Source organism: Pelobates fuscus, chromosome 3 (assembly GCF_036172605.1).
Source record: "Pelobates fuscus isolate aPelFus1 chromosome 3, aPelFus1.pri, whole genome shotgun sequence".
Lineage (NCBI taxonomy): Eukaryota > Metazoa > Chordata > Amphibia > Anura > Pelobatidae > Pelobates > Pelobates fuscus.
This window is the reverse complement of record NC_086319.1, coordinates 114,671,662-114,695,527: the sequence shown is the minus strand read 5'-3', so window position 1 is coordinate 114,695,527 and position 23,866 is coordinate 114,671,662. Positions and strand designations below refer to the sequence as shown.

Below are 23,866 nucleotides of genomic sequence, written 5' to 3'. Positions count from 1 at the left end.
TGTACAAAATTTGCAAATTGTTCTTTAATTTCATTAATTGGATTCGAGGTTAATTTTTGATAAGTTGTGGTGTCGGATAGGATTCTCTCTGATTCCTGTATATACAAAGTCTCGGAGAGAACTACCAGACCCCCACCCTTATCCGCTGGTTTTATAATTAATTCTTTATTGTCTTGAATGTTCTTTAAAATCTTTTTTTCTTTTACAGTCATATTTTGTTGATATCTATTTAATTTCTTAATTTTATTAATATCCTTCATAACCATGGTCTCGAATGTTTTCATCTCATCCGAGACCATGTGTTTGGGGTAGAATTTTGATTTATCTTTTAATTCTGTATGGATATATTCAGTATCTTCGTTTTCTACTACGTTTCCTTCCTTCCCGAAAAAGAACTTTTTCAAACTTAGTTGTCTCATAAACTTATTTAAATCAACAAAAAAATCGAATTTGTTAAGGTCACAACTAGGGGCAAATTTTAATCCTTTTTTCAGGACTTTTATTTCTTCCTCATTAAATACATATTCTGAGAGGTTAAAGATGCCATCCGTATTTACTTCTTCCCTCTTTTTCCCTTGTTCTCTATTTCTTCTTCCTCTGTTTCGTATCCTGTTGATCTTTGGCGTTTGCCCGGAGATTCCCACGATTGTGGTTTCTCTCGCCATTTCAGGTTCTCTATTGTTGGGTCCTTCCGAAAAAAAGAAGAAGTAGAGGTAGAAGGGGTTTCTTGTTGTTCTCTGTGTCTCCTGTTCTCTTCTTCCATTGTTGGAGGTTTCATCATTCTCTGTTTCGGGAGAGATGTTGCTCTTTTTCGATCTCTTTTGTCATCTCTTATAGGGCTATTTCTTATATTTCTTCTTAGACTCTCTCTTGAATTTCTTCCCACCTTTTCTCTCCTTGGATCAGCCTTTTTTGGACTCCTGACTACCGTTGTATGGTTATGATGGTTTGATGCATCTCTATAATCCCTTCTGGTGGAGTTCTTTTCTTGGTCTCTCCTGTATGCCAATCTTTGTTCTTGTGGTTCTCTCATCTTGTAAGGGGGTCCTACTCTTTCTTCCTGGTTGTGAGTTTTTACCACATCGCTGTAACTCCTAGCGGTCTGATATGGTCTTGATGTGCCCATTAAGGTTTGTTTCTCTCTTGGTGCGTCTTTTTTCTCACGTCCATAGTACGGATTCTCCTCCCTCTGATGTTTATCATAATGATTCATCCCGAGATACTCTCTTGTTTGTCTTTGTTCTATTCTATCATTATACGTTTTATTCTGTCTTTTTCTTTGTGTTCTTTGGGGAAATCTTATATTTCCGGTCTTGTAATCATTGGTATCTCTCATGTATTTTCTTTTTTTAATGTCTATCGTATTCTTTTCTCCTCTATCTACTTTAGATTTGATTTCTTCTATTAGTTTATTATATGTTTCTGGATTGGTTGTTTCACTTAACTTCTGTTTCCATGTAGTGATTTCTGTATCTAGTTGTGTTAAGTTTTCTTCTCTTCTAGACACGATATAACCAATCATGCTAAAAGAGAAACCTTCTAACAGTTTGTTCCAACCATTCATGAAACATTGATCTTCCTTATCAAAGGTTGGATCTTTCTCAAACCTTAGCCCTTGTGGGGTTATTTGTTCTCTAACATATTTCTTGAGGGTCGCTATTTCCCACTGAATTTTCATTTCTCGAATTAATGCTTTTTCAAGATTAATTTTGCATTTATCTGTATTTACATAATTATCGTCTGGTCTGATTTCGTCAGTAGTAGCAAACATATGGTCTATATCTTTCACAGTATAATTTCGATTTTCCAAGAACGCCATATTGCCGTGCCACCCGTGTACTACCCACAATGTGTACAGTAAGGGGATATATACAATAAATGTAAGAGGGATACAATACACAATATGCGGGAGAGGAAGTGTTAGCAACCAGTGCTATAAACCACCTGAGTGGGAGCCCCTTATACCACTCTAAAAATCAAAATACAAATACATACAATTGGTGGAACACTTTGGGCGAATCTGTAGGAGAAATATATCACATAGGGTAATATTGTAAAGGAAAACAGACTAATTTAAAATCGAGAGTAAATACTCACAAACATGGAGCCAAATAAAATCATAAGGCTCTCATGAGTAGCGCAGGAGGACTCTTTTAGGACGTCCTCAATCCTGCTTCTTGTTGTGTTTGGTGCAGGTAATAGATGAAAGACGACGTCTTTGTGAAAGGACAATTCTTTATTGCACAAGCAAGCACCTATATATAAGTGCTGGTAGTGGTTTAAAATCAGATATCTGGGGTATCTCTGTATGGGTACTGTCTGGGATCAGATCAGACCCAATCATAAAAGTCCCAAAAGGAAAACAAATTAAAAGTCCAATATGTAATGTGAAAGTCCAAATGGTACCTTAGGTAACTTCTGTACCAGTGCCGATACGCGTTTCGCCCCTATGGGGGCTTCCTCAGTCGGTGTAATGTTCTGGGTCCTCTTTGCTTTATATATCTTCTTGTTGGCGTCTATTTCCGGGTTTCTCCTTTCAGCTCATAGCTTCCGGGTTCCGGCGTTGTGCGCACGTGGAACGCAACGTGCGTTCCAAATTGTGCGTCGTTTGCTCCATTTCCGGGTCGCACAGGGTGACGTCATTCATTGTTTCGACCCTTGCGTCCCTGGAACGCACGACGTCACAAATGTGCGTTCCAGTGTATCAACAATACTCAAATGGTGTCAACAGATAGAATACATATTGCTATCTCTAATTTTGAACGAAAAAATAGCAGCAACTTTAATTCTTAGAACTGTATTATATAGTGCTCAATTTTGTATGGGAAAAAGCAGTCCCTAGCACATACTGTTACAGCTAACTGGTCTGAATAATAATTAAAACCAAAAACTATTTTAAACCTGTTGACGCCAATGGATATATTGATCAAAATAGTTGTCACCACAAACCATGGCTAATCAATGCACCAAAAGGCCAATTCCTAAGGATTAAACGGAATTGTACCAGCGACAAAGACTTTCTAAGTCAAGCAGGAAAGATAAAGAGCCAATTTTTGGAGAAGGGATACGATGACTCACTTCTAACCACAGCGATAGAGGAGGTGAGAAAAATCCCAAGGGAACAATTATTGACCTACAAACCAAAGAAAAATTATGAAAAAACATCACAGAGTGCTCGATTTATATGCAATTTTAATGGCAACAGCAAAAGAGTCAATAGAACCATTAGAAAGTATTGGCACGTCTTACAAGACGATCCAATACTCAAGAAAGTGCTACCTACAAAACCTCAGATCATATATAGGGGGGCCACAAATCTGAAGAAAGCCATAGTCCACAGTAGTAAGGAACCCCATGCACCAAAGCACTTTATGAATCAAACAACAGGTTTTTTTGGATGTGGATCTTGCCTAGCCTGCAGAAGTACGAAGAGTAGAAAAAGACATATAACAGAAGTGAAAGAATCTACCAATACCACCTTCTCTATTAGGGATCAACTAACTTGCTATTCAAAAGGGGTCATATACCTTCTGAAGTGTCCATGTAATTTAATATACATAGGAAGGACTATTAGATGTGTAAATGTGAGAGTTTCAGAACACATTAGGAATATTAAAAAGGGACTAGAAACCCACAGCGTCTCTAACCACTTCAAGGTACACCATAACCAAAACCCAGAAAACCTCTTTTTTTGTCCCCTCAAATTAGTGAAAAAAGATTGGAGAGGTGGGGACTATATTAACAAACTAGGAAAGGAGGAAATGAAGTTTATCTTTAATTTTAACTCTTTAATACCACATGGTCTTAATTCGGATTTTGAACTGTGCCACTTTTTTTAAACTATTCCTTTATATTGTTCATATTTTTCACCATTTTATTCATTTTTATATATATATATATTTTTACATATGAGAGTTTGAAATTTAGAACACACGTTATTTTTTATATATATACCAATTATTTAAGTATTTTAACTGTATATGGTTTTATATGGATGTAGTTATTATTCAGACCAGTTAGCTGTAACAGTATGTGCTAGGGACTGCTTTTTCCCATACAAAATTGAGCACTATATAATACAGTTCTAAGAATTAAAGTTGCTGCTATTTTTTCGTTCAAAATTAGAGATAGCAATATGTATTCTATCTGTTGACACCATTTGAGTATTGTTGATACACTGGAACGCACATTTGTGACGTCGTGCGTTCCAGGGACGCAAGGGTCGAAACAATGAATGACGTCACCCTGTGCGACCCGGAAATGGAGCGAACGACGCACAATTTGGAACGCACGTTGCGTTCCACGTGCGCACAACGCCGGAACCCGGAAGCTATGAGCTGAAAGGAGAAACCCGGAAATAGACGCCAACAAGAAGATATATAAAGCAAAGAGGACCCAGAACATTACACCGACTGAGGAAGCCCCCATAGGGGCGAAACGCGTATCGGCACTGGTACAGAAGTTACCTAAGGTACCATTTGGACTTTCACATTACATATTGGACTTTTAATTTGTTTTCCTTTTGGGACTTTTATGATTGGGTCTGATCTGATCCCAGACAGTACCCATACAGAGATACCCCAGATATCTGATTTTAAACCACTACCAGCACTTATATATAGGTGCTTGCTTGTGCAATAAAGAATTGTCCTTTCACAAAGACGTCGTCTTTCATCTATTACCTGCACCAAACACAACAAGAAGCAGGATTGAGGACGTCCTAAAAGAGTCCTCCTGCGCTACTCATGAGAGCCTTATGATTTTATTTGGCTCCATGTTTGTGAGTATTTACTCTCGATTTTAAATTAGTCTGTTTTCCTTTACAATATTACCCTATGTGATATATTTCTCCTACAGATTCGCCCAAAGTGTTCCACCAATTGAAAATACAAAATGTGCTAAATATGTCCATGCCTTCTTGATACATATTGTTGCAACCACCCTAATAGAGGTATGTATTTCTCTTTGATCTCCATGCAATCACATTGTCTTGAAAGTTGGGAAAAAATATATTAACCATCTTAGGAAATGTAGTAGAAGTAACACCCTGAGTTTAGTGTAATTGATCTAGGAGCTGATTCACAAAAAAATGGCTATTTGTTGCAATATCACTGGTATGAACATTTTTGGTATAAATTTGTTTTGGATATAATAATACCTATATTTAAATGAAAGTAAATCAAGTATTCCAAGAAAAAAGTGCAGCACTTATATATGGTGTGTACGTCTTTAAATCTGCTAAAACCAGAATCAATTGAATGTTATACTTTGTGTGAAAAGATATAAACCATATAGAAGAACAGCGTAAGGAACTGTTTCCTATAACATAATGGGATTGATTGTGTATAGTATCACAACTATATGTGGTGTGTACGTCTTTAAATCTGCTAGAAGCAGAATACGTAGAGTATACACCAGATGTTATACTTTATAACAAAAGATATAAACCTTATGGAATAGAAATACAGTATATGGAACTGTTTTCTATAGTGCAATAAAATTAGGTATCGCTTAAAACCACTTAAATCAAATAAATTAAAAAGGATGGATAAAAGTGAAAAAAATCACAAAGTTTATTAAACATATTAACTATATAAGAATACTAAAAAAATACAAGCCATGAACGGTATGCAAGAATATTACCAGCAGTATTGTTGTCCTTATTCTGAGTTAACCACAGGGACCGGCTAGGATTGATGTAGATAGTTTCTAACAGAAAAAGATTTCTCTAGCTGTCGGCTGTTTGTGAGGTTAGCGTGCGTCTCAGACCTCACTCTGAGCGATGCACGCTATGAGCCAATCGGTCCCCAGATCGTGGGATGTTATTCGGTAGATGTAAAATCCTTACTGCTGGTTCAGAGACTGCGTCAGAGACTGGGTGTTAGCTCCACTTCTTCAGAGACGGGAAATGTATTGAGTTGTTTTAATGATGTCTGCAATAAAACTACTATATAAGTAGAAACATGTTTATATGCCAATGCAAATATATTCAAGGATTGAGAGTGTTGGGTCAGTAAGTAGTTTAACTCTGTAGTCTATTTGACAGCAGCACTATTGTTTATCTCACTGCGCAAGACCAGCATTGGTTAGTTTGTGGCCCATAAGCAACCTGCAATGTTTACTGAATTGCATTAATGCATTAATAGTATCTCAAGTTTCTGAATGCTATATGCCCCCCTACAATAGACTGTAATAGAGATAAACACAAACTATTTTGGAACAGTGTTTCCTTAGGAGAAGGGTTAAGTTGCTAATTTAATTTAATTCCATTAAAATTGTTAAATATACACCATACAGTACTATAATACTAAGATATCCCCTACCCTTATGTATACATAGCACCTACTGACTCATAAATAATGAATGATGGCTGTCTGGATAATCTGCTGAGTGCAAAAGGGCATGCGTAGCACTTTGATCATTTGTGAAAAGTGCCCAATCTGAGAATAGACCTCATGCATTCTCAGTTTGCTCCTAGAGTTAGAAACATAGAAACATAGAATGTGATGGCAGATAAGAACCATCTAGTCTGCCCAATTTTCTAAATACTTTCATTAGTCCCTGGCCTTATCCTATATTTAGGATTGCTTAATGCCTATCCCACGCATGCTTAAACTCCCTCACTTGATTTCTAAAGTGGCCTAATTAGATTGCATTAGAAATGATAGGCATGCACATGCTATTTTACCAATGAAACTTTTAAAATCTTACAGTTACGCACTAACTATACATTAACTCAGAATTTTAGCGTGAGGCTTCTAATACAAAGGCTTTGAGTTCAATCCCTACGTGAGACTCTTTTTATGAAAATTTCTAGTTTGTGTTTCTTAACTTTTCTAGCCTTGAGTATCATGTAAAGAGCTATTATAGTGCAGTGATATAGTATGTATATTACCATTGTATATTTTTGTGAATGCCCTTTTATAAACAAGCTGCACTAATTTCACTCATTACTTTTCTGTGATGTAAACATGAAAGAACGAATCTTTAATATCTGAGATTTATGTTTAATATATTCACAGCATGTAATGTCTCAAATATTTCATTTTTTTTACAAAAACAAAACAACACAAAAAATAATAATAAATACAATTTTAAATGTTTTTCATTGCCTTATATGGAATTGATAAAGGGCTAGCAATTGGCTACCAGACCATAGTGGAAACCATAGACACAATAAGTTAAATTTACAAGGGCACCTAAAAACAAACCAAAGCAATCAAAAAAAAAAAAAAAGAAAAAGATTTACTCTTGTATTTCCTTCAAAAGATCCATGCGATTTGTTTGACTTATGGTTTTGTAATGGTCTATAAATGTACAGCTAAAGTGTAATACATTTACTGACATAAATTCTTCAAAATAGAGATGATGACATTGAAAATAATAATTTTGAAAAGTTTTTTAATATTTTTTTTTTTTTATATATTGATATATATATATATATATATATGTATCGTATTTTTCGCTCCATAAGACGCACCACACCATAAGACGCACCTAGTTTTCAGAGGAAGAAACCCAGAAAAAAAAATATTCTAAACAAACTGTCCCATAGTGTTTCTTACTATGGGACAGTTTGTTCAGAATATTTTTTTTTCTCCCCTGTCCCATAGTCTTCTCCTCCCCTCCCATAGTCTTCTCCTCCCCCTCCCGTAGAGTCTTCCCCCCCCCATAGAGTCTTCTCCCCCCCTCCCATAGTCTTCTCCCCCCTCCCATAGCCTTCTTCCCCCTTCCCATAGTCTTCTCCCACCCCCTCCCATAGTCTTCTCCTACCCCCTCCCGTAGTCTTCTCCTCCCCCTCCATAGTCTTCTCCTCCCCTCCCATAGTCTTCTCCTCCCCTCCCATAGTCTTTTCCTCCCCTCCCATAGTCTTTTCCTCCCCTCCCATAGTCGTCTCCTCCCCCTCCATAGTCTTCTCCTCCCCCTCCCATAGTCTTCTCCTCCCCTCCCATAGTCTTCTCCTCCCCCTCCCATAGTCTTCTCCCCCCTCCCATAGTCTTCTCCTCCCCGTCCCATAGTCTTTTCCTCCCCTCCCATAGTCTTTTCCTCCCCTCCCATAGTCTTCTCCTCCCCCTCCCATAGTCTTTTCCTCCCCTCCCATAGTCTTCTCCTCCCCCTCCCATAGTCTTTTTCTCCCCTCTAATAGTCTTTTCCTCCCCTCCCATAGTCTTCTCCTCCCCCTCCATAGTCTTCTCCCCCCCCTCCCATAGTCTTCTCCTCCCCCTCCCATAGTCTTTTCCTCCCCTCCCATAGTCTTTTCCTCCCCTCCCATAGTCTTCTCCTCCCCCTCCCATAGTCTTCTCCTCCCCTCCCATAGTCTTCTCCCCCCCTCCCATAGTCTTTTCCTCCCCTCCCATAGTCTTCTCCTCCCCCTCCATAGTCTTCTCCTCCCCCTCCCATAGTCTTCTCCTCCCCTCCCATAGTCTTCTCCGCCCCCTCCCATAGTCTTCTCCTCCCCTCCCATAGTCTTCTCCTCCCCCTCCCATAGTCTTTTCCTCCCCTCCCATAGTCTTTTCCTCCCCTCCCATAGTCTTCTCCTCCCCCTCCCATAGTCTTTTCCTCCCCTCCCATAGTCTTCTTCTCCCCCTCCCATAGTCTTTTCCTCCCCTCCCATAGTCTTCTCCCCCCCCTCCCCTTGTCCCATAATTACTTACCTGTCTTGTAGCGTGGGCCGGCTTAACAGCGCGCACTGCGGTACAGGAACTTCAATTTTAGGTTCCGGTTTCCGGCGGGACTGAAAGGAAGTGTGCGCACTTCCTTTCAGTCCCGCCGGAAACCGGAACCTGAAATTGAAGTTCCTGTACCACGGTGCGCGCTGTTAAGCCGGCCCACGCTACAAGACAGGTAAGTAAACCTTCACATTCGCTCCATAAGACGCACAGACATTTCCCCTCACTTTTGAGGGGAAAAAAAGTGCGTCTTATAGAGCGAAAAATATGGTATATATATATATATGTATTTTTTTATTTTTTTTTAATAATGAAAAAGTGTATCCAACAATATTAAATCATTTTAAAAATCTTATACAAAAATATTAACTCGAGGTTTATATTAGATATACCAGATCAAGGGAATTAATAGTTCCCCATAAAGGGAATTGGAGCTGGCAGGCACCATCTTCTTTCTTCAGTTACAGGAAACACGTTTGGATTAGAAACTTTATTAATCCACTCATCATTAAGAAACTTAGCATCTATCAGTTTGATAGAGGAGGTGTAAGATAGTTCTCAATCATTCACTACAGGACAAATAATATTTATGAGGTGATATAGCAGCTTAGAAATCTCTATTTAGTATAATAATTTTGAGAAGCTATACCACTATATATTAGAATTATACCTCTAGACCAGGTTTACCCAAAATCCGTCCCTCCAGATGTTGCTGAACTACATTTTAGTTTCTATGAATGAAATAGGCTGAGAATCATGGGAGTTGTAGTTCAGCAACAATTCAACTTCTTACTCATACCAAGAAGCACTAAATATGACTATTTTCCTTAATCTAATGTAACTCTGTATTATTATTTTTATTATTATTACTGGAATTTAAAAAGCTCCAACATCTTATGTGGCACTGTAGAATCAGGGAAAATACATATTACAGTACAGACAAACCAGTTCAAAAGGAATATAGCTTAGATCCCTTTTATACAAAGTTCTAAGATAAATGGCTTTTGAGGTTACAATCTAAAGGTTATTATGGGGACTTGGGACAAGTGGTTGTGGGAGTGGGGGTTATTGAATACTATGGATTGGGTGTTTTAGAGCATTTGCACAGACTGCTAAGATGTGATGTGATAGAGGATGTACTTGGTAATAATTAGGCAGAGAGCAGGATGAATGGGAAGTGCTTAGTGAAAAAGGAGGTTATTGCATGTGTGTGTGTGTGTGTGTGCGTGTGTGTGCGTGTGTGAGCCTTTCGATAGAATGAAAAGATGACAGGTGAAAGTATGTACAGCTGGGGAAAGATGAGTTGGGGGTAGGAACAAAGGAAGAAAGAAGAAAACGCAAATGTGTTGTCTATAAATATTTTAGCAATCTATTCATAAAATTGTTATTTTATCCTACATGCTAGTTATTGATCCTACATGTCAGATAAATAATATGCTAAATTATATTTTGGGGAAAAAAATTGCTGGGTAGTAAAGAGGTTAAACCGCAACTTTATTGCTCCTACTTTTGAATAGGTAATGTACTCATTTTCTTCTCATCTCCAACTCTCCAACTGACTACTTGACTCTTTTCCATATTGTAGGAAAGTTTCTAACGCACCTTGTTAGTCTTCCTCTGTATATTGAATTGATCCCTTTGCCCCTCAAAAATACTAACAGCCTCCTAGATTTGTGTATCTGCATATCTCTTGATATGTTAAGGTATCAATGTCAACCGGCATCATCTAGTACATATTTCAATGAAAACATTAGTAAAAACTGTTGATATGTAATTATTTTGCATATGAGGTCAGAATAATGCTCACACTGGGGTGGGTAATTTATTATAATGAAACACTTTTTTTTTTTTTACTCCTAAAACTCCAAAGTCAACCTTCATTAACCCCTTAAGGACCAAACTTCTGGAATAAAAGGGAATCATGACATGTCACACATGTCATGTGTCCTTAAGGGGTTAAATAACCTCCAATGATTTGCAGTTTATGAATGTTGACTTTAGCTTACCACAAAGAAAAAGGGTTCCTTTTCATACTCAATTTGTTGAATAAGCAGTAGCAGTTTTTTGAGATCTTAATGTCAATGGGGACCCCTACCTTATTAGCTTGATAGGACTAAAGGTTAGGAAACCAATAGAAATTTTACTGAGAACTTCTGTTTTATGTCAAAATTCTTATGGTTATGAAAGCCTTACATTTTCTTTGGGTTGCCATCTGCAACTATTTATGGAAATGTATAATGTAAAGCAGTTTTGCCCAAACGATTTAAGAAGACTATAATTTAAAAAACAGAAAAAGAAAGAAAAGAAAAAAGAAAGCATCTCTTAGAATTACCTACTGTTCAAGTCATTTGTCTTTTATTCCATAACAGAGACCTTTTTATTAAATCTAAACATTCGTAGAGAGCTTAAATTTCATCTTTCAAACAATGAACTATTTATATAATCACCATTTTATCAATGCATAATGGAACCATACGGCAGACCAATTCGTGCAACATGTGATTTTTATTTCTAATTAACACATACCATATTAAATGTATTATGGAAAGAACAGCATGTTTGGAGTGAAGCAATAAATATTTTAAAATACTTTTGATGTTGCTGGTTTTAAAGCAAGTTTAATCAAAGGCAGGTAAGATGAGTCAACTAGTCAATGTTTGATTTGTGGTTTGGAACGTGTTTTCATTTAGGTTAACTAAAAGCTTTGATAATTATCATAACTTGGATTTTTAGTGCGAATTGTAGAGTGTACCATCTCATGATTTACATGCACTGCATTGGTAGTAATATATTTTTGGCAATTACATTTATATAAATATATTTTAATAGTAAAAAGGGCTTAATTTTTACACTCCACAATTTGAAATCAGGTTGAAAATCATGCATTTCGTATAAATAAATAAATAAAATTGTATTAATATACATTTTTGCCTTAAGATTTGTTTAATGAAATTACAGTTCGTTCTTAATTTGACCTTGTGTTTCTTATTTTCTAGTATAATAAGCTATGAATGCTGCCCAGGATATGAAAGAGTGCAAGGAGAAAGAGGCTGCCCAGCCGGTATAGTTGCTTGTTTATTGTGTTTTATAATTATTTGCTTGATTTACTACGGCACATAAAAACCAGCATAAGCAAGAAAAATATTTAATCTTGTATTTCCTTTAAAAGATCTGAGAGATTTATTAGACTAACTTGCGGTATGGAAAGTAGTATAAATATACAAATCATGTCTAATACATATCCTGGTATAAAGCTTTCAAAGTAGACCAGCCTAGTTTGTCCATCAAAGAGAAACTGGCAATCCTCCATCGTTCCTGTACCAATAGCGAGATTACACAATTGGTTTGGAGGTTTAGTAGCAGTCGGTGATTGGTTGGAACCAATCACTATGTTCTTCCCTTAGTGAATAATAGGAGCTGTTAGTGACTAGCTAATTAGTAATGACTGCCGTTAGTTCCCAATTGCAATTTGCGAAATTGGCAAAAATAGTGACATAGGATTTCTGGCATGAATTTAACCTGTTTGTGAGCGTTACTTGCTTAATCTATCTAATAAATATTGGATTTTTATTTTTCTCTATGGGAACTTTTTAACTCACTCAAGGAAATTTTCCATGCCAGCATAACTTATTAAATATGGACACTAGTAAATGCCATTTTTGTGTAATATTATCTGCTGCTTAGAATTTTTAATGCTGGGCTCTAATAAATGGAGGGGCATATTTTAAACCATACAATTTATATATCACCTTTCATAGTGGCAATTAATGCATTATGATGTATGTTTCAAAATTACTCTAAGTATTATCCCACAAAGTGATTATACTGTATTATAAAAACAGCTAAACTCAATATAACAAACATTCTATTTCAAATTATAGCTGGTGTCTGACTATGCATCTCATTTGCAGCAGGTCATTACAGCAAAATAGTGCTCTACTAAGTACTTAAAATGCTTGATTGAAGGGGTTTAATCATTTTAAGACTGGAGAAGTTATTGTTGCCTTTTCAGTTGAATTTGGGGAAAACACTTGAAACAACTGAAATTCTGTACATATGTATATAAAATATGTATAAATATATTTCTAAAATGTGTACCATTTAAAGTAGAGTTAACATCTGGAGGGTCAGAGTTTGAGATGCCATTATAGTGAAATATAATTTAGGGAAAATGTTCTTAGAGATTTATCCACATTTTAGATAATTTTTAACCTGCCTTCGTAAAACCACCACACCATACAATAATTTACAACATTAGCTTTTTCCATCATAGCAGCTAAGTGAGACTTTTATTATGCATTTTGTAGATATTAAAAATAAAATAATCTAAGAAAATAGACTGTGATGTATGTACAGAGCAGTTACATTGAGTAGAAAGTTAAAATTTAACATATGATGTTTTACTTTAATATAACATATATCCCATTCAGGCCCATATTGGCCATATGCCAAATGTATGAATATTAGGGATTATTCTAGCCCAGGTGAGGGAATAATCTAAATTTTATTAAAGACAGGAGGCTTCATATTTGCTTTACCTTCTTTACTGAAAACCTCCAGCAGCAAAGAAATAGTTAACAGAACTTCCAATAAACCAATCAGAACAAAATAACAGCAGTATAAAATCCCTCAGTCAGACCCTCCCACTTCCTCTTTCTTTGATGAGGTCAAGCAGGAGAGCAAGGAAAACCAACAAATCCAACATGTAACAGGCACATCTAGAGAAGAAATCATCAAAACCAGAGGGAAACCAGATTATACTGCAAGGAAAAATAAATACTGTGAAAGTAAACTGCCAAGGCAGAATGTCATACCACTTACAACATTACATCAACAGCATAGAACAGAATGAACAAATGCACACGGACAACCAAGACCATATAATAAAAATTATTTATTAAACAAATGAGACCATACATTACAAAAACATAACATCTCCAATTAACATAAGATAAATAAAACCAATTCCAGGGAGGGGAATGTCAATACAATTTACCTCACCTAAGCTAGACAGGAGGCTTCATATTAGCAATTTTAACGCCCCAACATAAAGACAGAAGAAACTTGAGATTGTGGACGGAAATAAAAAGTACAGAAAGTCAATTCCCTAGATCAATCAGCCAGAATATCCGCAAAGGATCCACCAGTCTCTAGGGCTGCTGAAGCGGCAGCACCCCGAACCGATTGTGACCCGAAGGAACTCGCCACTCCAGCCAATGATAGAAGCCATGGAATCCAACAGGTGATTGTAGTGGTAGAAACAGCCCTAAATGGTCGTACGTAGGAAATCAACAGCTATCCATGAACAGAAAGCCGAAAGGACGAGGTCCTAAAGATATATGTCCAAAGGCAACGTGTCACACAAAGACGTGGTCTATCTGAAAAGTAGGGATACGACAACTAATACGAATTATATTTCCGAAATTTCCAAAATTTGAAATCCACAGACACACAATCTGGTGAAAAGGTGAATGAGTCTACATCAAAAGCACGAACATCAGAAACGCGAAGAAAAGACAAAACAGGAGAGCCAGCTTAGCTGAAAGCTGGCTCATGGACAAGTACTCATTATCAGGCCATTCCTCAAGGAATCACAAAACCAACGATACATCCCAAAACGAGGAATAGCGAGATGTAGGGGGAATTGAAATGCGTACACCCTGGAGCACTCTGCAGACCCAGGGGTCTTTACCAACACCAGAACCTTGAGAAGGCACATGAGCCGCAGAGATAGTTGACAGGAAAATGTTAATGGTCCTATACGACTTACTCTGAGAAAACAATTCCTCCAGGAAATTCAATATGGCCATGATAAGGGCTGTAAAGGGATCCAAACGTCTCTCCAGACACCAGCCATGCCAGGATCGCCAGGCCTGCAGATTAGACTGTCTGGTGCCAGGCACCCAAGAGTCCCATAGCAACTCTCTAGCATTGTCAATAGGCCAGACACATCCCAGGAACCCCCAGAAATGTCCCAAACCACCAGCAGCAGGTGCTTCTGTAATATCAATGGATGTGGATTCCCTTGAGTATCCCGCAGGAGAAACCTGGAGACAGGGAGTAGTAGGGTCTTTGCACGACAATTCCATCAAGAGAGGGAACCACGTTTGGAGAAACGCATCCATGCTGAGGGGATCCGGAAGCCAACTGAAGAACAATTCCATTTGACAATTCACTCTGGATGTGAACAGATCCAAGTGAAGGGGACCTCAAAGTGAGTCCAACAATCAAAACACTGGAGGGTGAAGTTGCCAATCGCTGGCGTCTCTCCAGTGTCAGGAGAATCAGTCTGCCACTTAATTGTCCTGTCCCAAGAGATATTCGGCCATGAGAGATAAGTTCTTGTCCAGACAGTATTGATAGAGATCCTTTGTGAGGTCCAACAGCTATTTGGAATGGGACAGCCGAAATGCAGTGGACAGCCGAAATGTTGTCAATGCGGAGAAGCAGTGAGCAGTGACTCTTCCCCTTGGTGAAGCTGCGTATGGCAAACAACCCTGCAATACGTTCCAGACAGTTTATGTGAAGGGTTCTCTCCTCCGGAGTTCAGAGTCTTCCTGTCGCCACGCCATCGCAAGCAGCGCCCCAGATCATACAGCTGGCGTCTGATTCCAGAGCGAAGTCCGGTTGAGATCTAAAAATTGCCTTGCTGTTCCAGAGCTCCACATGCCACCAATGAAGTTCCAGACAAGCTTTGTCTGAGAGCCACACGACCTTGTCGAAGACCTAAGGTAGTGAGCCTTCAAGTGTTGGAGAGCCCGATAGTGCAGGGGACCGGGAAGATGGCTTGAATGGAAGATGACAGCAGTCCAATCATCCAGGCAAAGTACTGCAGTGTGACCTGCGAGTTGGGGAGCAGGCGTCTGATATCCTTCCTGACGGCGGTCACCTTGGGCATCGGAAAGCGGAGCACCGCCTGAACCGAATCTACCATGAAACTCAGAAACTGGACCAACCGAGAAGGGTTCAGTTCCAATTTTTCCACGTAGATGACGAATCCCAGGTCCTGAAGCAGACGTATCGTGACCGATGTCTGTCGATACAGGATGGCGTGGTCCTGTGCCATCAACAGAATACCATCTAGAAAGATGATAGATCTGGCTCTGAGGGTTGCCATCACTGGTTTCAGCTGCTTGGTGAAGCACCAAGGAGCCAAGCTGAAGCCGAACGAAAGGCACGTGAGCAGCCAGGAGAATTGAAGGAAGCACCTGTCCTCTCGGTGGATAGAGTATGTGAGGTAGGTGTCCTTCAGATCCAATAGAGTGAATAAATTGCCCTTGTGGAGCAGATCTCTGAACAGATGTATGCCCTCCATCTTGAAATGTTAGACAACATATGCGTTGAAGGCACACAGATTAATAACAGGGCAGAAGTCCACTGTCTTCTTCCGTACAAGGAAGATATTGCTCAAGAAACAAGGAGGGCCTGTCACCCTCTCCACTTTGCCTTTGTCCAGCAGGGACAGAATTTCTGAATGGACCAGATTGGAGGCCGCTTCGTTCATGTATAATGGCCGCAAAGCAGTGACCTCCCACAGAGGGAAAAAAATGAGACAGTCTGCCCGCAATGGGTACGTTTGGCAAATAAGGATGGACTCTTACCTGAGGCATATCGTGCTCTTGTGGAGGATGCACTGCGTCCTCTGGAGGCACCTTGGGAAAACAGTGGGCGGTACTGGTACTGGGAGGAGGAGAAGGATTCCGAGAGATGAGGTCTGTTGCCCATGAAGGCAGCTCTGCTGGTGGCATGACCCCTTTGTTGACCAGCCCTGGAGGAAAAACGATCCACTGATCAGAAAAACCCTCTTGAGGGACATCTGTGCCTTGTTGAGGGATGTGTTTATATAGAGACGTGCCGGTTAAGTTCTTTCATGAAGGCGTCCCCAAATAGTAGTCCTTTGGCATCAGGACCCAGTTCCTTGGCCGCCAAATCCGACAACTTGCCATCCAATTTTTAAAGGACTGGGGGGAATCCAACACTGTCTCCCTCTTGTAACGGGATTGGCCACAGAGAAATCTCTCACTGGGGGATGCGGCACCAGAGCTGTCGGCCCGGTAGTCATCTAGTACATTCTAACGCTCTTCCATCGGGTGGCCGCCTGAGGCAAATGTCATCTTGGCCAATTTGGCTGGCATCTTCCCTTTGCCGGTGGGAGCGCCGTGGCCTTTCCAATGCCTTTTGCGCGTGGAGCCCATATATCCAGAGCGGAGGGAGTCGCCCGAGTTGGATCCCTGAGCACCAGAGGTGCCGGGTCCAGGGGGCTCGCTAGGGCATCACTGTGGAAGGCAGCGAGGGCTTCGGACAACGAGTCTGCTATGGTAGCACAAAGCCAGGCCAGAAGGCCTTCAGGGGCATAGAACTCTGCTTGGTCAGCCATGACTGTATCACTGTAATAGAGGTAAAACACTGTAAGTGTGGTACCAGTTGAGGCCAGTTGGGAGTCACCCAGCGTGAAAGAGGGGGTCACCCAGCAAGCACACACATACCATGCAATATAGGCCAGCAGGAGAGGGGTCACATCAATATAACAGGACAGTAGGGTGAGCAGTCAGGGGAAGGGGGTCACCCAACTCAGACGTGTGACACAGACACCACAGCAGGGCCCAGTAGAGGGCAATAACATGGACTGGGCTGTGCCCTATAATTAGAATATATACAGTAAGGGATTTATCCTACACCTGGTAGGTCCGAGGCCCACCACCAACTTTGGGCCTAGTTGGCCTAAGAACCTGAAACAAACTGAATAAGGAAGGGGGGAGTGGGCAGCACAGCCAGCACGTAGGGAGAGCATAGGCACACATGCAGTGCCAAAAGAAATAAGCCGCGGATGTCGCAAAATCAGTCCACGAGTGTCTGTTAGCCAATTGCGGGTGCGGTGAAGAGGCCAAGAGCCGCGATTCGGGTCAAAGAGGCCGGAAAACAGGGTGGAGAAGCGCGGTGAAGTCCAGGAGGGTGCTGCAGACAGCAAGAGGGCAGACAGAGGGAAAAAGACTGTGAAACCCACGGTCAGACAGTCCCCAAGCTCCCAGACTCCTACATACAGCCAAGAGGCAGACACCTAAACAGTAGCCCCAATAAAATAAAACCAAATAAACAGTAATAATGCAATAAAATAACACAAATAACCCAGAACAGAACACACTCTCTAAGTTGGACAGTGCTCACCTGGAGGCAGCAGCAAAGAAAGATGAAGTGGGAGGGTCTGACTGAGGGATTTCATACTGCTGTTATTTTGTTCTGATTGATTGATTGATTAAAAAAGTTATCTATTTCTTTGCTGCTTTTTGTTAAGGCTTTTCCAGTAAAGAAGGTAAAGCAAATATAAAGCCTCCTGTCTTGCCTTAAAATTACGTAGCTCAATGGATATAGAAAGGTCAAAATGCATTTCATTCTAAGACTTCATTATTGATTTTAGACATCATCAAAATCATGGATTTATGGGCTAAACCGCAATACTTTTTTTCTATCGGCCTATATACTAAGCACAAGTAGGATTCCAAAATTCTTCTGGTTTGTGTCCAAAGGAAACTATGCTAAGGTGATGAACTTGGCAGTAGCTGTTAATGCATTTTGTATTTACATGCCTGGGTTTTTGGGGTCACAAACAAAGTCCATTCAGGTCAACGCAAAGTTTTAATATAAAAAGATTGTGAATCATCATATTCTAACAACTTTAGAATAATTGGCTGATGTATAGGCTGTTGGCTGATGTATTGGGATTTAGGGGTGATTATTTCTGATGACTTATAGGTAGGCAGACAATGTAATAGAGCAGCAGGAAATGCTAGCAGAATGCTTGGTTGTATAGGGAGAGGTATTAGCAGTAGAAAGAGGGAAGTGCTCATGCCATTGTACAGAACACTGGTGAGACCTCACTTGGAGTACACAGTACTGGAGACCCTATCTTCAGAAGGATATTGATACCTTAGAGAGAGTTCAAAGAAGGGCTACTAAACTGGTTCATGGATTGCAGGATAAAACTTACCAGGAAAGGTTAAAGGATCTTAACATGTATAGCTTGGAAGAAAGACAAGACAGGGGGGATATGGTAGAAACATTTAAATACATAAAGGGAATCAACACAGTAAAGGAGGAGACAATATTTAAAAGAAGAAAAACTACCACAACAAGAGGACATAGTCTTAAATTAGAGGGACAAAGGTTTAAAAATAATATCAGGAAGTATTACTTTACTTAGAGGGTAGTGGATGCATGGAATAGCCTTCCAGCTGAAGTGGTAGAGGTTAACACAGTAAAGGAGTTTAAGCATGCGTGGGATAGGCATAAGGCTATCCTAACTATAAGATAAGGCCAGGGACTAATTAAAGTATTTAGAAAACTGGGCAGACTAGATGGGCCGAATGGTTCTTATCTGCCGTCACATTCTATGTTTCTATGTTTCTATGTTTCTATATATACATGTGAGTTTGTTGTTCCTAGAAAGGTCAGTGTGGTCACTAAAACAGTGCTAAAACGCATTTTAAACTTATTTCACCATATTTATACTGTGAATATGATAAATGAGTTAAAATTCTTGCCTGCTTTTAAAATGTTACAATATTATGACTTCAAAATTCTACCTATTAATATATGTGCAACTGAATATTAGATAACTATATAGATAGATAAATAGATATTTAATGTTAAGTAATTTAAAAATTACTCTTAAAGGAACACTCCAGACATCATAACAACTAAAAGGGACACTATAGTCACCAGAACAACCAGAGCTTAATGTAGTTGTTCTGGTGAGTATAGTCAGTCCCTGCAGGCTTTTTGCAGTAAATACCATCTTTTTCTGAGAAAAGGCAGTGTTTACATTACAGCTTAGGGATACCTCCAGTGACCACTCCTCAGATGGCTACTAGAGGTGCTTTCTGGGTCAGTAATGCACCATGTGCAGCATTAACATTCAGTGTTTCCACCCTATGTGTGGAAACACTGAACATTTCTCACTGAAATGCATTAATTTAATGCATATCTATGAGGAGGTGCTGATTGGCCAGGGCAACATTTTACAATCTCAGTCAATCCAATGCTTTCCTACTGGCAACCTTTGAGAAAGTGCCTGGGGACCTCCTTGTTATAGTGCCTGGAGTGTTCATCTAACTGAATAAAATGTACACATCCATTTATTTTATCTACTGTCTTGGATTTTCTTTAATAGCCCTCCCACTGTCAAATATTTATGAAACCTTGGGCATTGTTGGAGCAGCTACTACTCAGTTATATTCAGACAGGGCTAATTTAAGACCTGAAATCGAAGGACCTGGAAGTTTCACTATCTTTGCACCAAGCAACGAGGCGTGGGCTGCTTTACCTGCTGTAAGTACAATCCTACCTCTCTTAAAGGACAGAACATAACTGATATTTTTAATAACACATCACACAAGCCTGAAAAGGCAAGAGAACATCTGCAACAGCTTTAACCAGCTCAACTTGACATGTTTATTGTAACATGATGTCTTCCAGGAAATATTAGATGCTTTAGTGAGCAACGTTAACATTGAGCTTCTGAATGCTTTACGCTATCATATGGTAGACAGACGTCTCCTTACAGATGAACTGAGACATGGAATTACATTACCTTCAATGTATCAAAACCTGGATATACATGTGCATCATTATCCCAATGGGGTAAGTCATTTAATAGTACAACAATGTCTGATAAATGTCAAAATATTACTGTAATGAATGAGCTTGAGATGGAATCATTTAAGGTCAGGAACCTTCATGTTTTCTGTTTGTGTTTTACATTTAACATGTCATTTTCAATATCTTGATGTCTTTAACACCAATAATATAATCACATTTTTAATTCATCCTCCGCCACTGTACTATTCCCCTGATAATTTCCCATGTTATTTCATCTCATTATCTTTCCATAAACTCCACTAACGTTCTTTTCATCTCATCTACACATTTCCAGTGTACCTTGCTTCCATGATTATCATTTTCTTTTTTATATTATTTATTTTTAAATTGATTTACCAGGCAGGACACATTAAAATTGCTGTATCTTTCAAGTGTGTATTTAGACCTATATCATTGCAAAGTCAAATAATTAAAACAAATACAGAGGGCTTTATGTAGGAGTAAATTAAATCTTAACACAATTACATTTTGACTATTGATGTATACATTCTTGTAAGTATTTTTAGTTTATGGAATATTTTATTCCATATGGACTAACTGACTCATTTAATTTGCAATATTCAATAATAAATAAAGCTCTGGGAATAGACCATAGACTGGCCAAGTTATTTACTAAAGTGAGAATTGTCAAGAATTCAAAGTGAATCTTAAATGTAAAGTCAAAGTAGTCAAACTGGAATCCTATATGATGATGAGAATTTTTCCAGTTTTTCTTCTTTTGCTTTAAATTTAAAATCTACTTTGCATTACCAACAATTCCCACCGTAAATAACCCTGCAGGTGTGAGGAACAGGTGTGAGCCTGCTATTTAGGTATATTTGAAGTGTTCTATAAAACTGGTAATGAACCAGGCAAGAAAGGTATAACTATCAACATTGGTAGGTATTAAACCATAACTTACCTAAGTTACCCTGTTACCATGGTTATTTACTAAACTGAGAATTGTGGGTGCAAATGCAAAGTGAATTTTAAATTTAAGGCCAAAGTAGCTGAACTGTAAAAACTCTCCAAGTCAGTTAGACTTCCAGTTCAGTTCCTCTGGCCTTAAATTTAAAATTCGCTTTGCATTCACTCTGAATTCCCGACAATTATCACTTCTGTAAATAACCCTGTGTGTTGTCAACCAATGCATCCCTTTATCAAAAAGGTGGTTATTAGATACAAAGTGCAAGTGTAACAGCTATTTATAATAACACGACTATAGAGCACCTACAATGTGTATATTGATTCTACTGCTGAGGACCTCAGATTCATCTTTCACTGTGCTCCTTCTGGGGTGGTGGGCATCCAGGCCCAGTCATTGCCTAGAGTGCCACACCAGCCTATCTATTGGAGCTATTTATATACACACATTTTCCCCTTTTGTTTTTTTCCAGATTGTCACTGTAAACTGTGCCAGACTGATTAGGGCTGACCACCACGCTACTAATGGTGTTGTTCACGTCATTGACAAAGTAATTACAGCAGTTACAAATAACATTGCCCAGGTTGTTGATACTGAAGATAACCTGGAAACATTGCGGGTACGTATATTTTAATTTAAGTTGTTTTGCCTTGAGGTATATGAAAACCTTTATTTCAGAATGATGAGAATATTTGCATCTTTACTGCACATTTAATTTTTTGTATAAAAAATTTCTATAAAATTGTAGTTCTTTGTGAAATTTGCATGACTGTTCTACAAAAAAATAGGTAGTTGGAAATATATATTTTTTTTCATTAATAAAAGTGAATAAGTCTCATTTTGAATTGTAATTAACATACCCAATGATCATCAGTGAATTTAAAAAACGAGATGTAGTATGATTGATCACATTTTGTTTCTTTTACATTTGTTTGTATTTGATCATAAATTCTGTGTGCAACATCTTTTAACAGTTTTTTTTTCCAACGATTAACCAAATCCTTTTAAAGAATAGAAAAATGTTTAATAAAGTATTTGCACCTACTATGATCCTTGTATATTGACCTACTAACAATCCTACTATTTAGTCATACATGATTTCTTCAATAACAGTGGTTAACACAGTGGATGGAAAAAACAATAAATCTTAGATTGACAGTTATTTACTAAGATAAATTCTGGGAGGGTGAGCAATTTGGGGCAGACAGCAACTTTCTAGGAAAATCTGCTACTCATTAATGAGATAGCATACATCAAACCATATGTCTTTATACAATTAGAAAAAATATACATTACATATATATATATATATCTTACATACAAAATAAACTATAACTGTGGTGTTTTAGTCACTAAACAGAGAATTTTAATTGGAAAACCAAATTTCAGGTTTTAGGCTGAAATAGCCAAATTGATCAAATTCGTTAAGACTATTCTTCAAGATTTGCTATTTTGACATAGAATTTGCAATTGTTCCACAATTTCCAACTTAACTAAATCTATAATTATTTTATGGGAGTGAAGGCATGAGAATGAACTTTCTGCTATATTTGAACATGTTCAGAATCATTTCTATATACAGTGTAAGTGTAAATGTTTTTGTGTATTTGTATGTAGCGTCTGCTTGTAACCGAATAGTAAGTTATTTTGTGAATGCAACACTATTGATCCTGCGGCCAAGCACGATCACTTCCCCCCCCCCCTGTTACCTTCTTCTCAACTTTTAAGTCCCATGTCCATTACTGGCAGGTGAACGGGTCTATATTTTTAGATGCTGAGATTTTTAACTCGAACAAAGCTGTCCTATCACAGTTCTTTATTGAAAATTAGTCACCAGGTACACTACATCTCACAATTTGGGAAGAACATAAGTGTGTTATATGAAGTTGTTTTATAAACACTAGTATGTATTGTAGCTGAGCTCTCTGTACCCCAGCTGGGTACCTCCGTCAAGGATTGCTTCCTAGCTGGAAAACATCAGCTCTTCTGCCCCAGTCACCATGGCTTGACTAGGTTCCTCCTAGAGCCTCTCCATCCTAGCTATATTCCCTCCCAGGGACTAGACGACACAGTCACAGTCCCACAGTCCTGGGAGTTGTAGTCTTTACAAGGACTTTTCCAGCTGAATCCTCCATGAGCTGGAACAAGGTACTGAGCAGTGAATAGCCCTTTCCGCTCTTAGTAACTAGACGACATATAGCACTAGGAGTCCAACTGATTTTAATGAGTCAAACCTGGCCTTTTATGTACAGATGCCAGCAGGAGGTCTCCATTGCATTCAACACAAGCCGCTTCCAGGAATCTCTGGGCCTTGAAGAGAATTGAAAATAAAGACCAGTAAGCTAATTATCTCCCAGGAACAGAGAGCCAAACACAAAAATATAAAAACATAAAAGTACCCTAAAACATCATAAAAACATAAAATAACCCCACAAATAATACATCCCCAAATAGCCCTGATCGGAGCACCCAAGTTCTTAGATATCGCTCAATAGCGCTCAGATTCATGCAGTGTAGGGGGAACGCCACCGTGTTACAGTTTTAACCAGCCACACACATGATCCTATGCACAAAATAGTTCCAGGGTGTTTGGTGCTTTTGCCTTTTTGCTTTTAGTGCTCCGCCTGACTCTCAGGTA

At 38.8% G+C, this 23,866-nt stretch overlaps 1 protein-coding gene across 1 annotated transcript in view; it reads left to right on the top strand.

Annotated features, from left to right (window-relative positions):
• Positions 1-23,866, top strand: part of TGFBI (transforming growth factor beta induced) — an 86,220-nt gene that overhangs the window by 26,809 nt on the left and 35,545 nt on the right. Inside the window, exons 3-6 of the mRNA XM_063447432.1 lie at positions 11,666-11,730; positions 19,837-19,994; positions 20,142-20,306; positions 21,701-21,847. Coding sequence (XP_063303502.1) covers positions 11,666-11,730; positions 19,837-19,994; positions 20,142-20,306; positions 21,701-21,847 — 535 coding nt within the window. The remainder of the gene's footprint in view (positions 1-11,665; positions 11,731-19,836; positions 19,995-20,141; positions 20,307-21,700; positions 21,848-23,866) is intronic.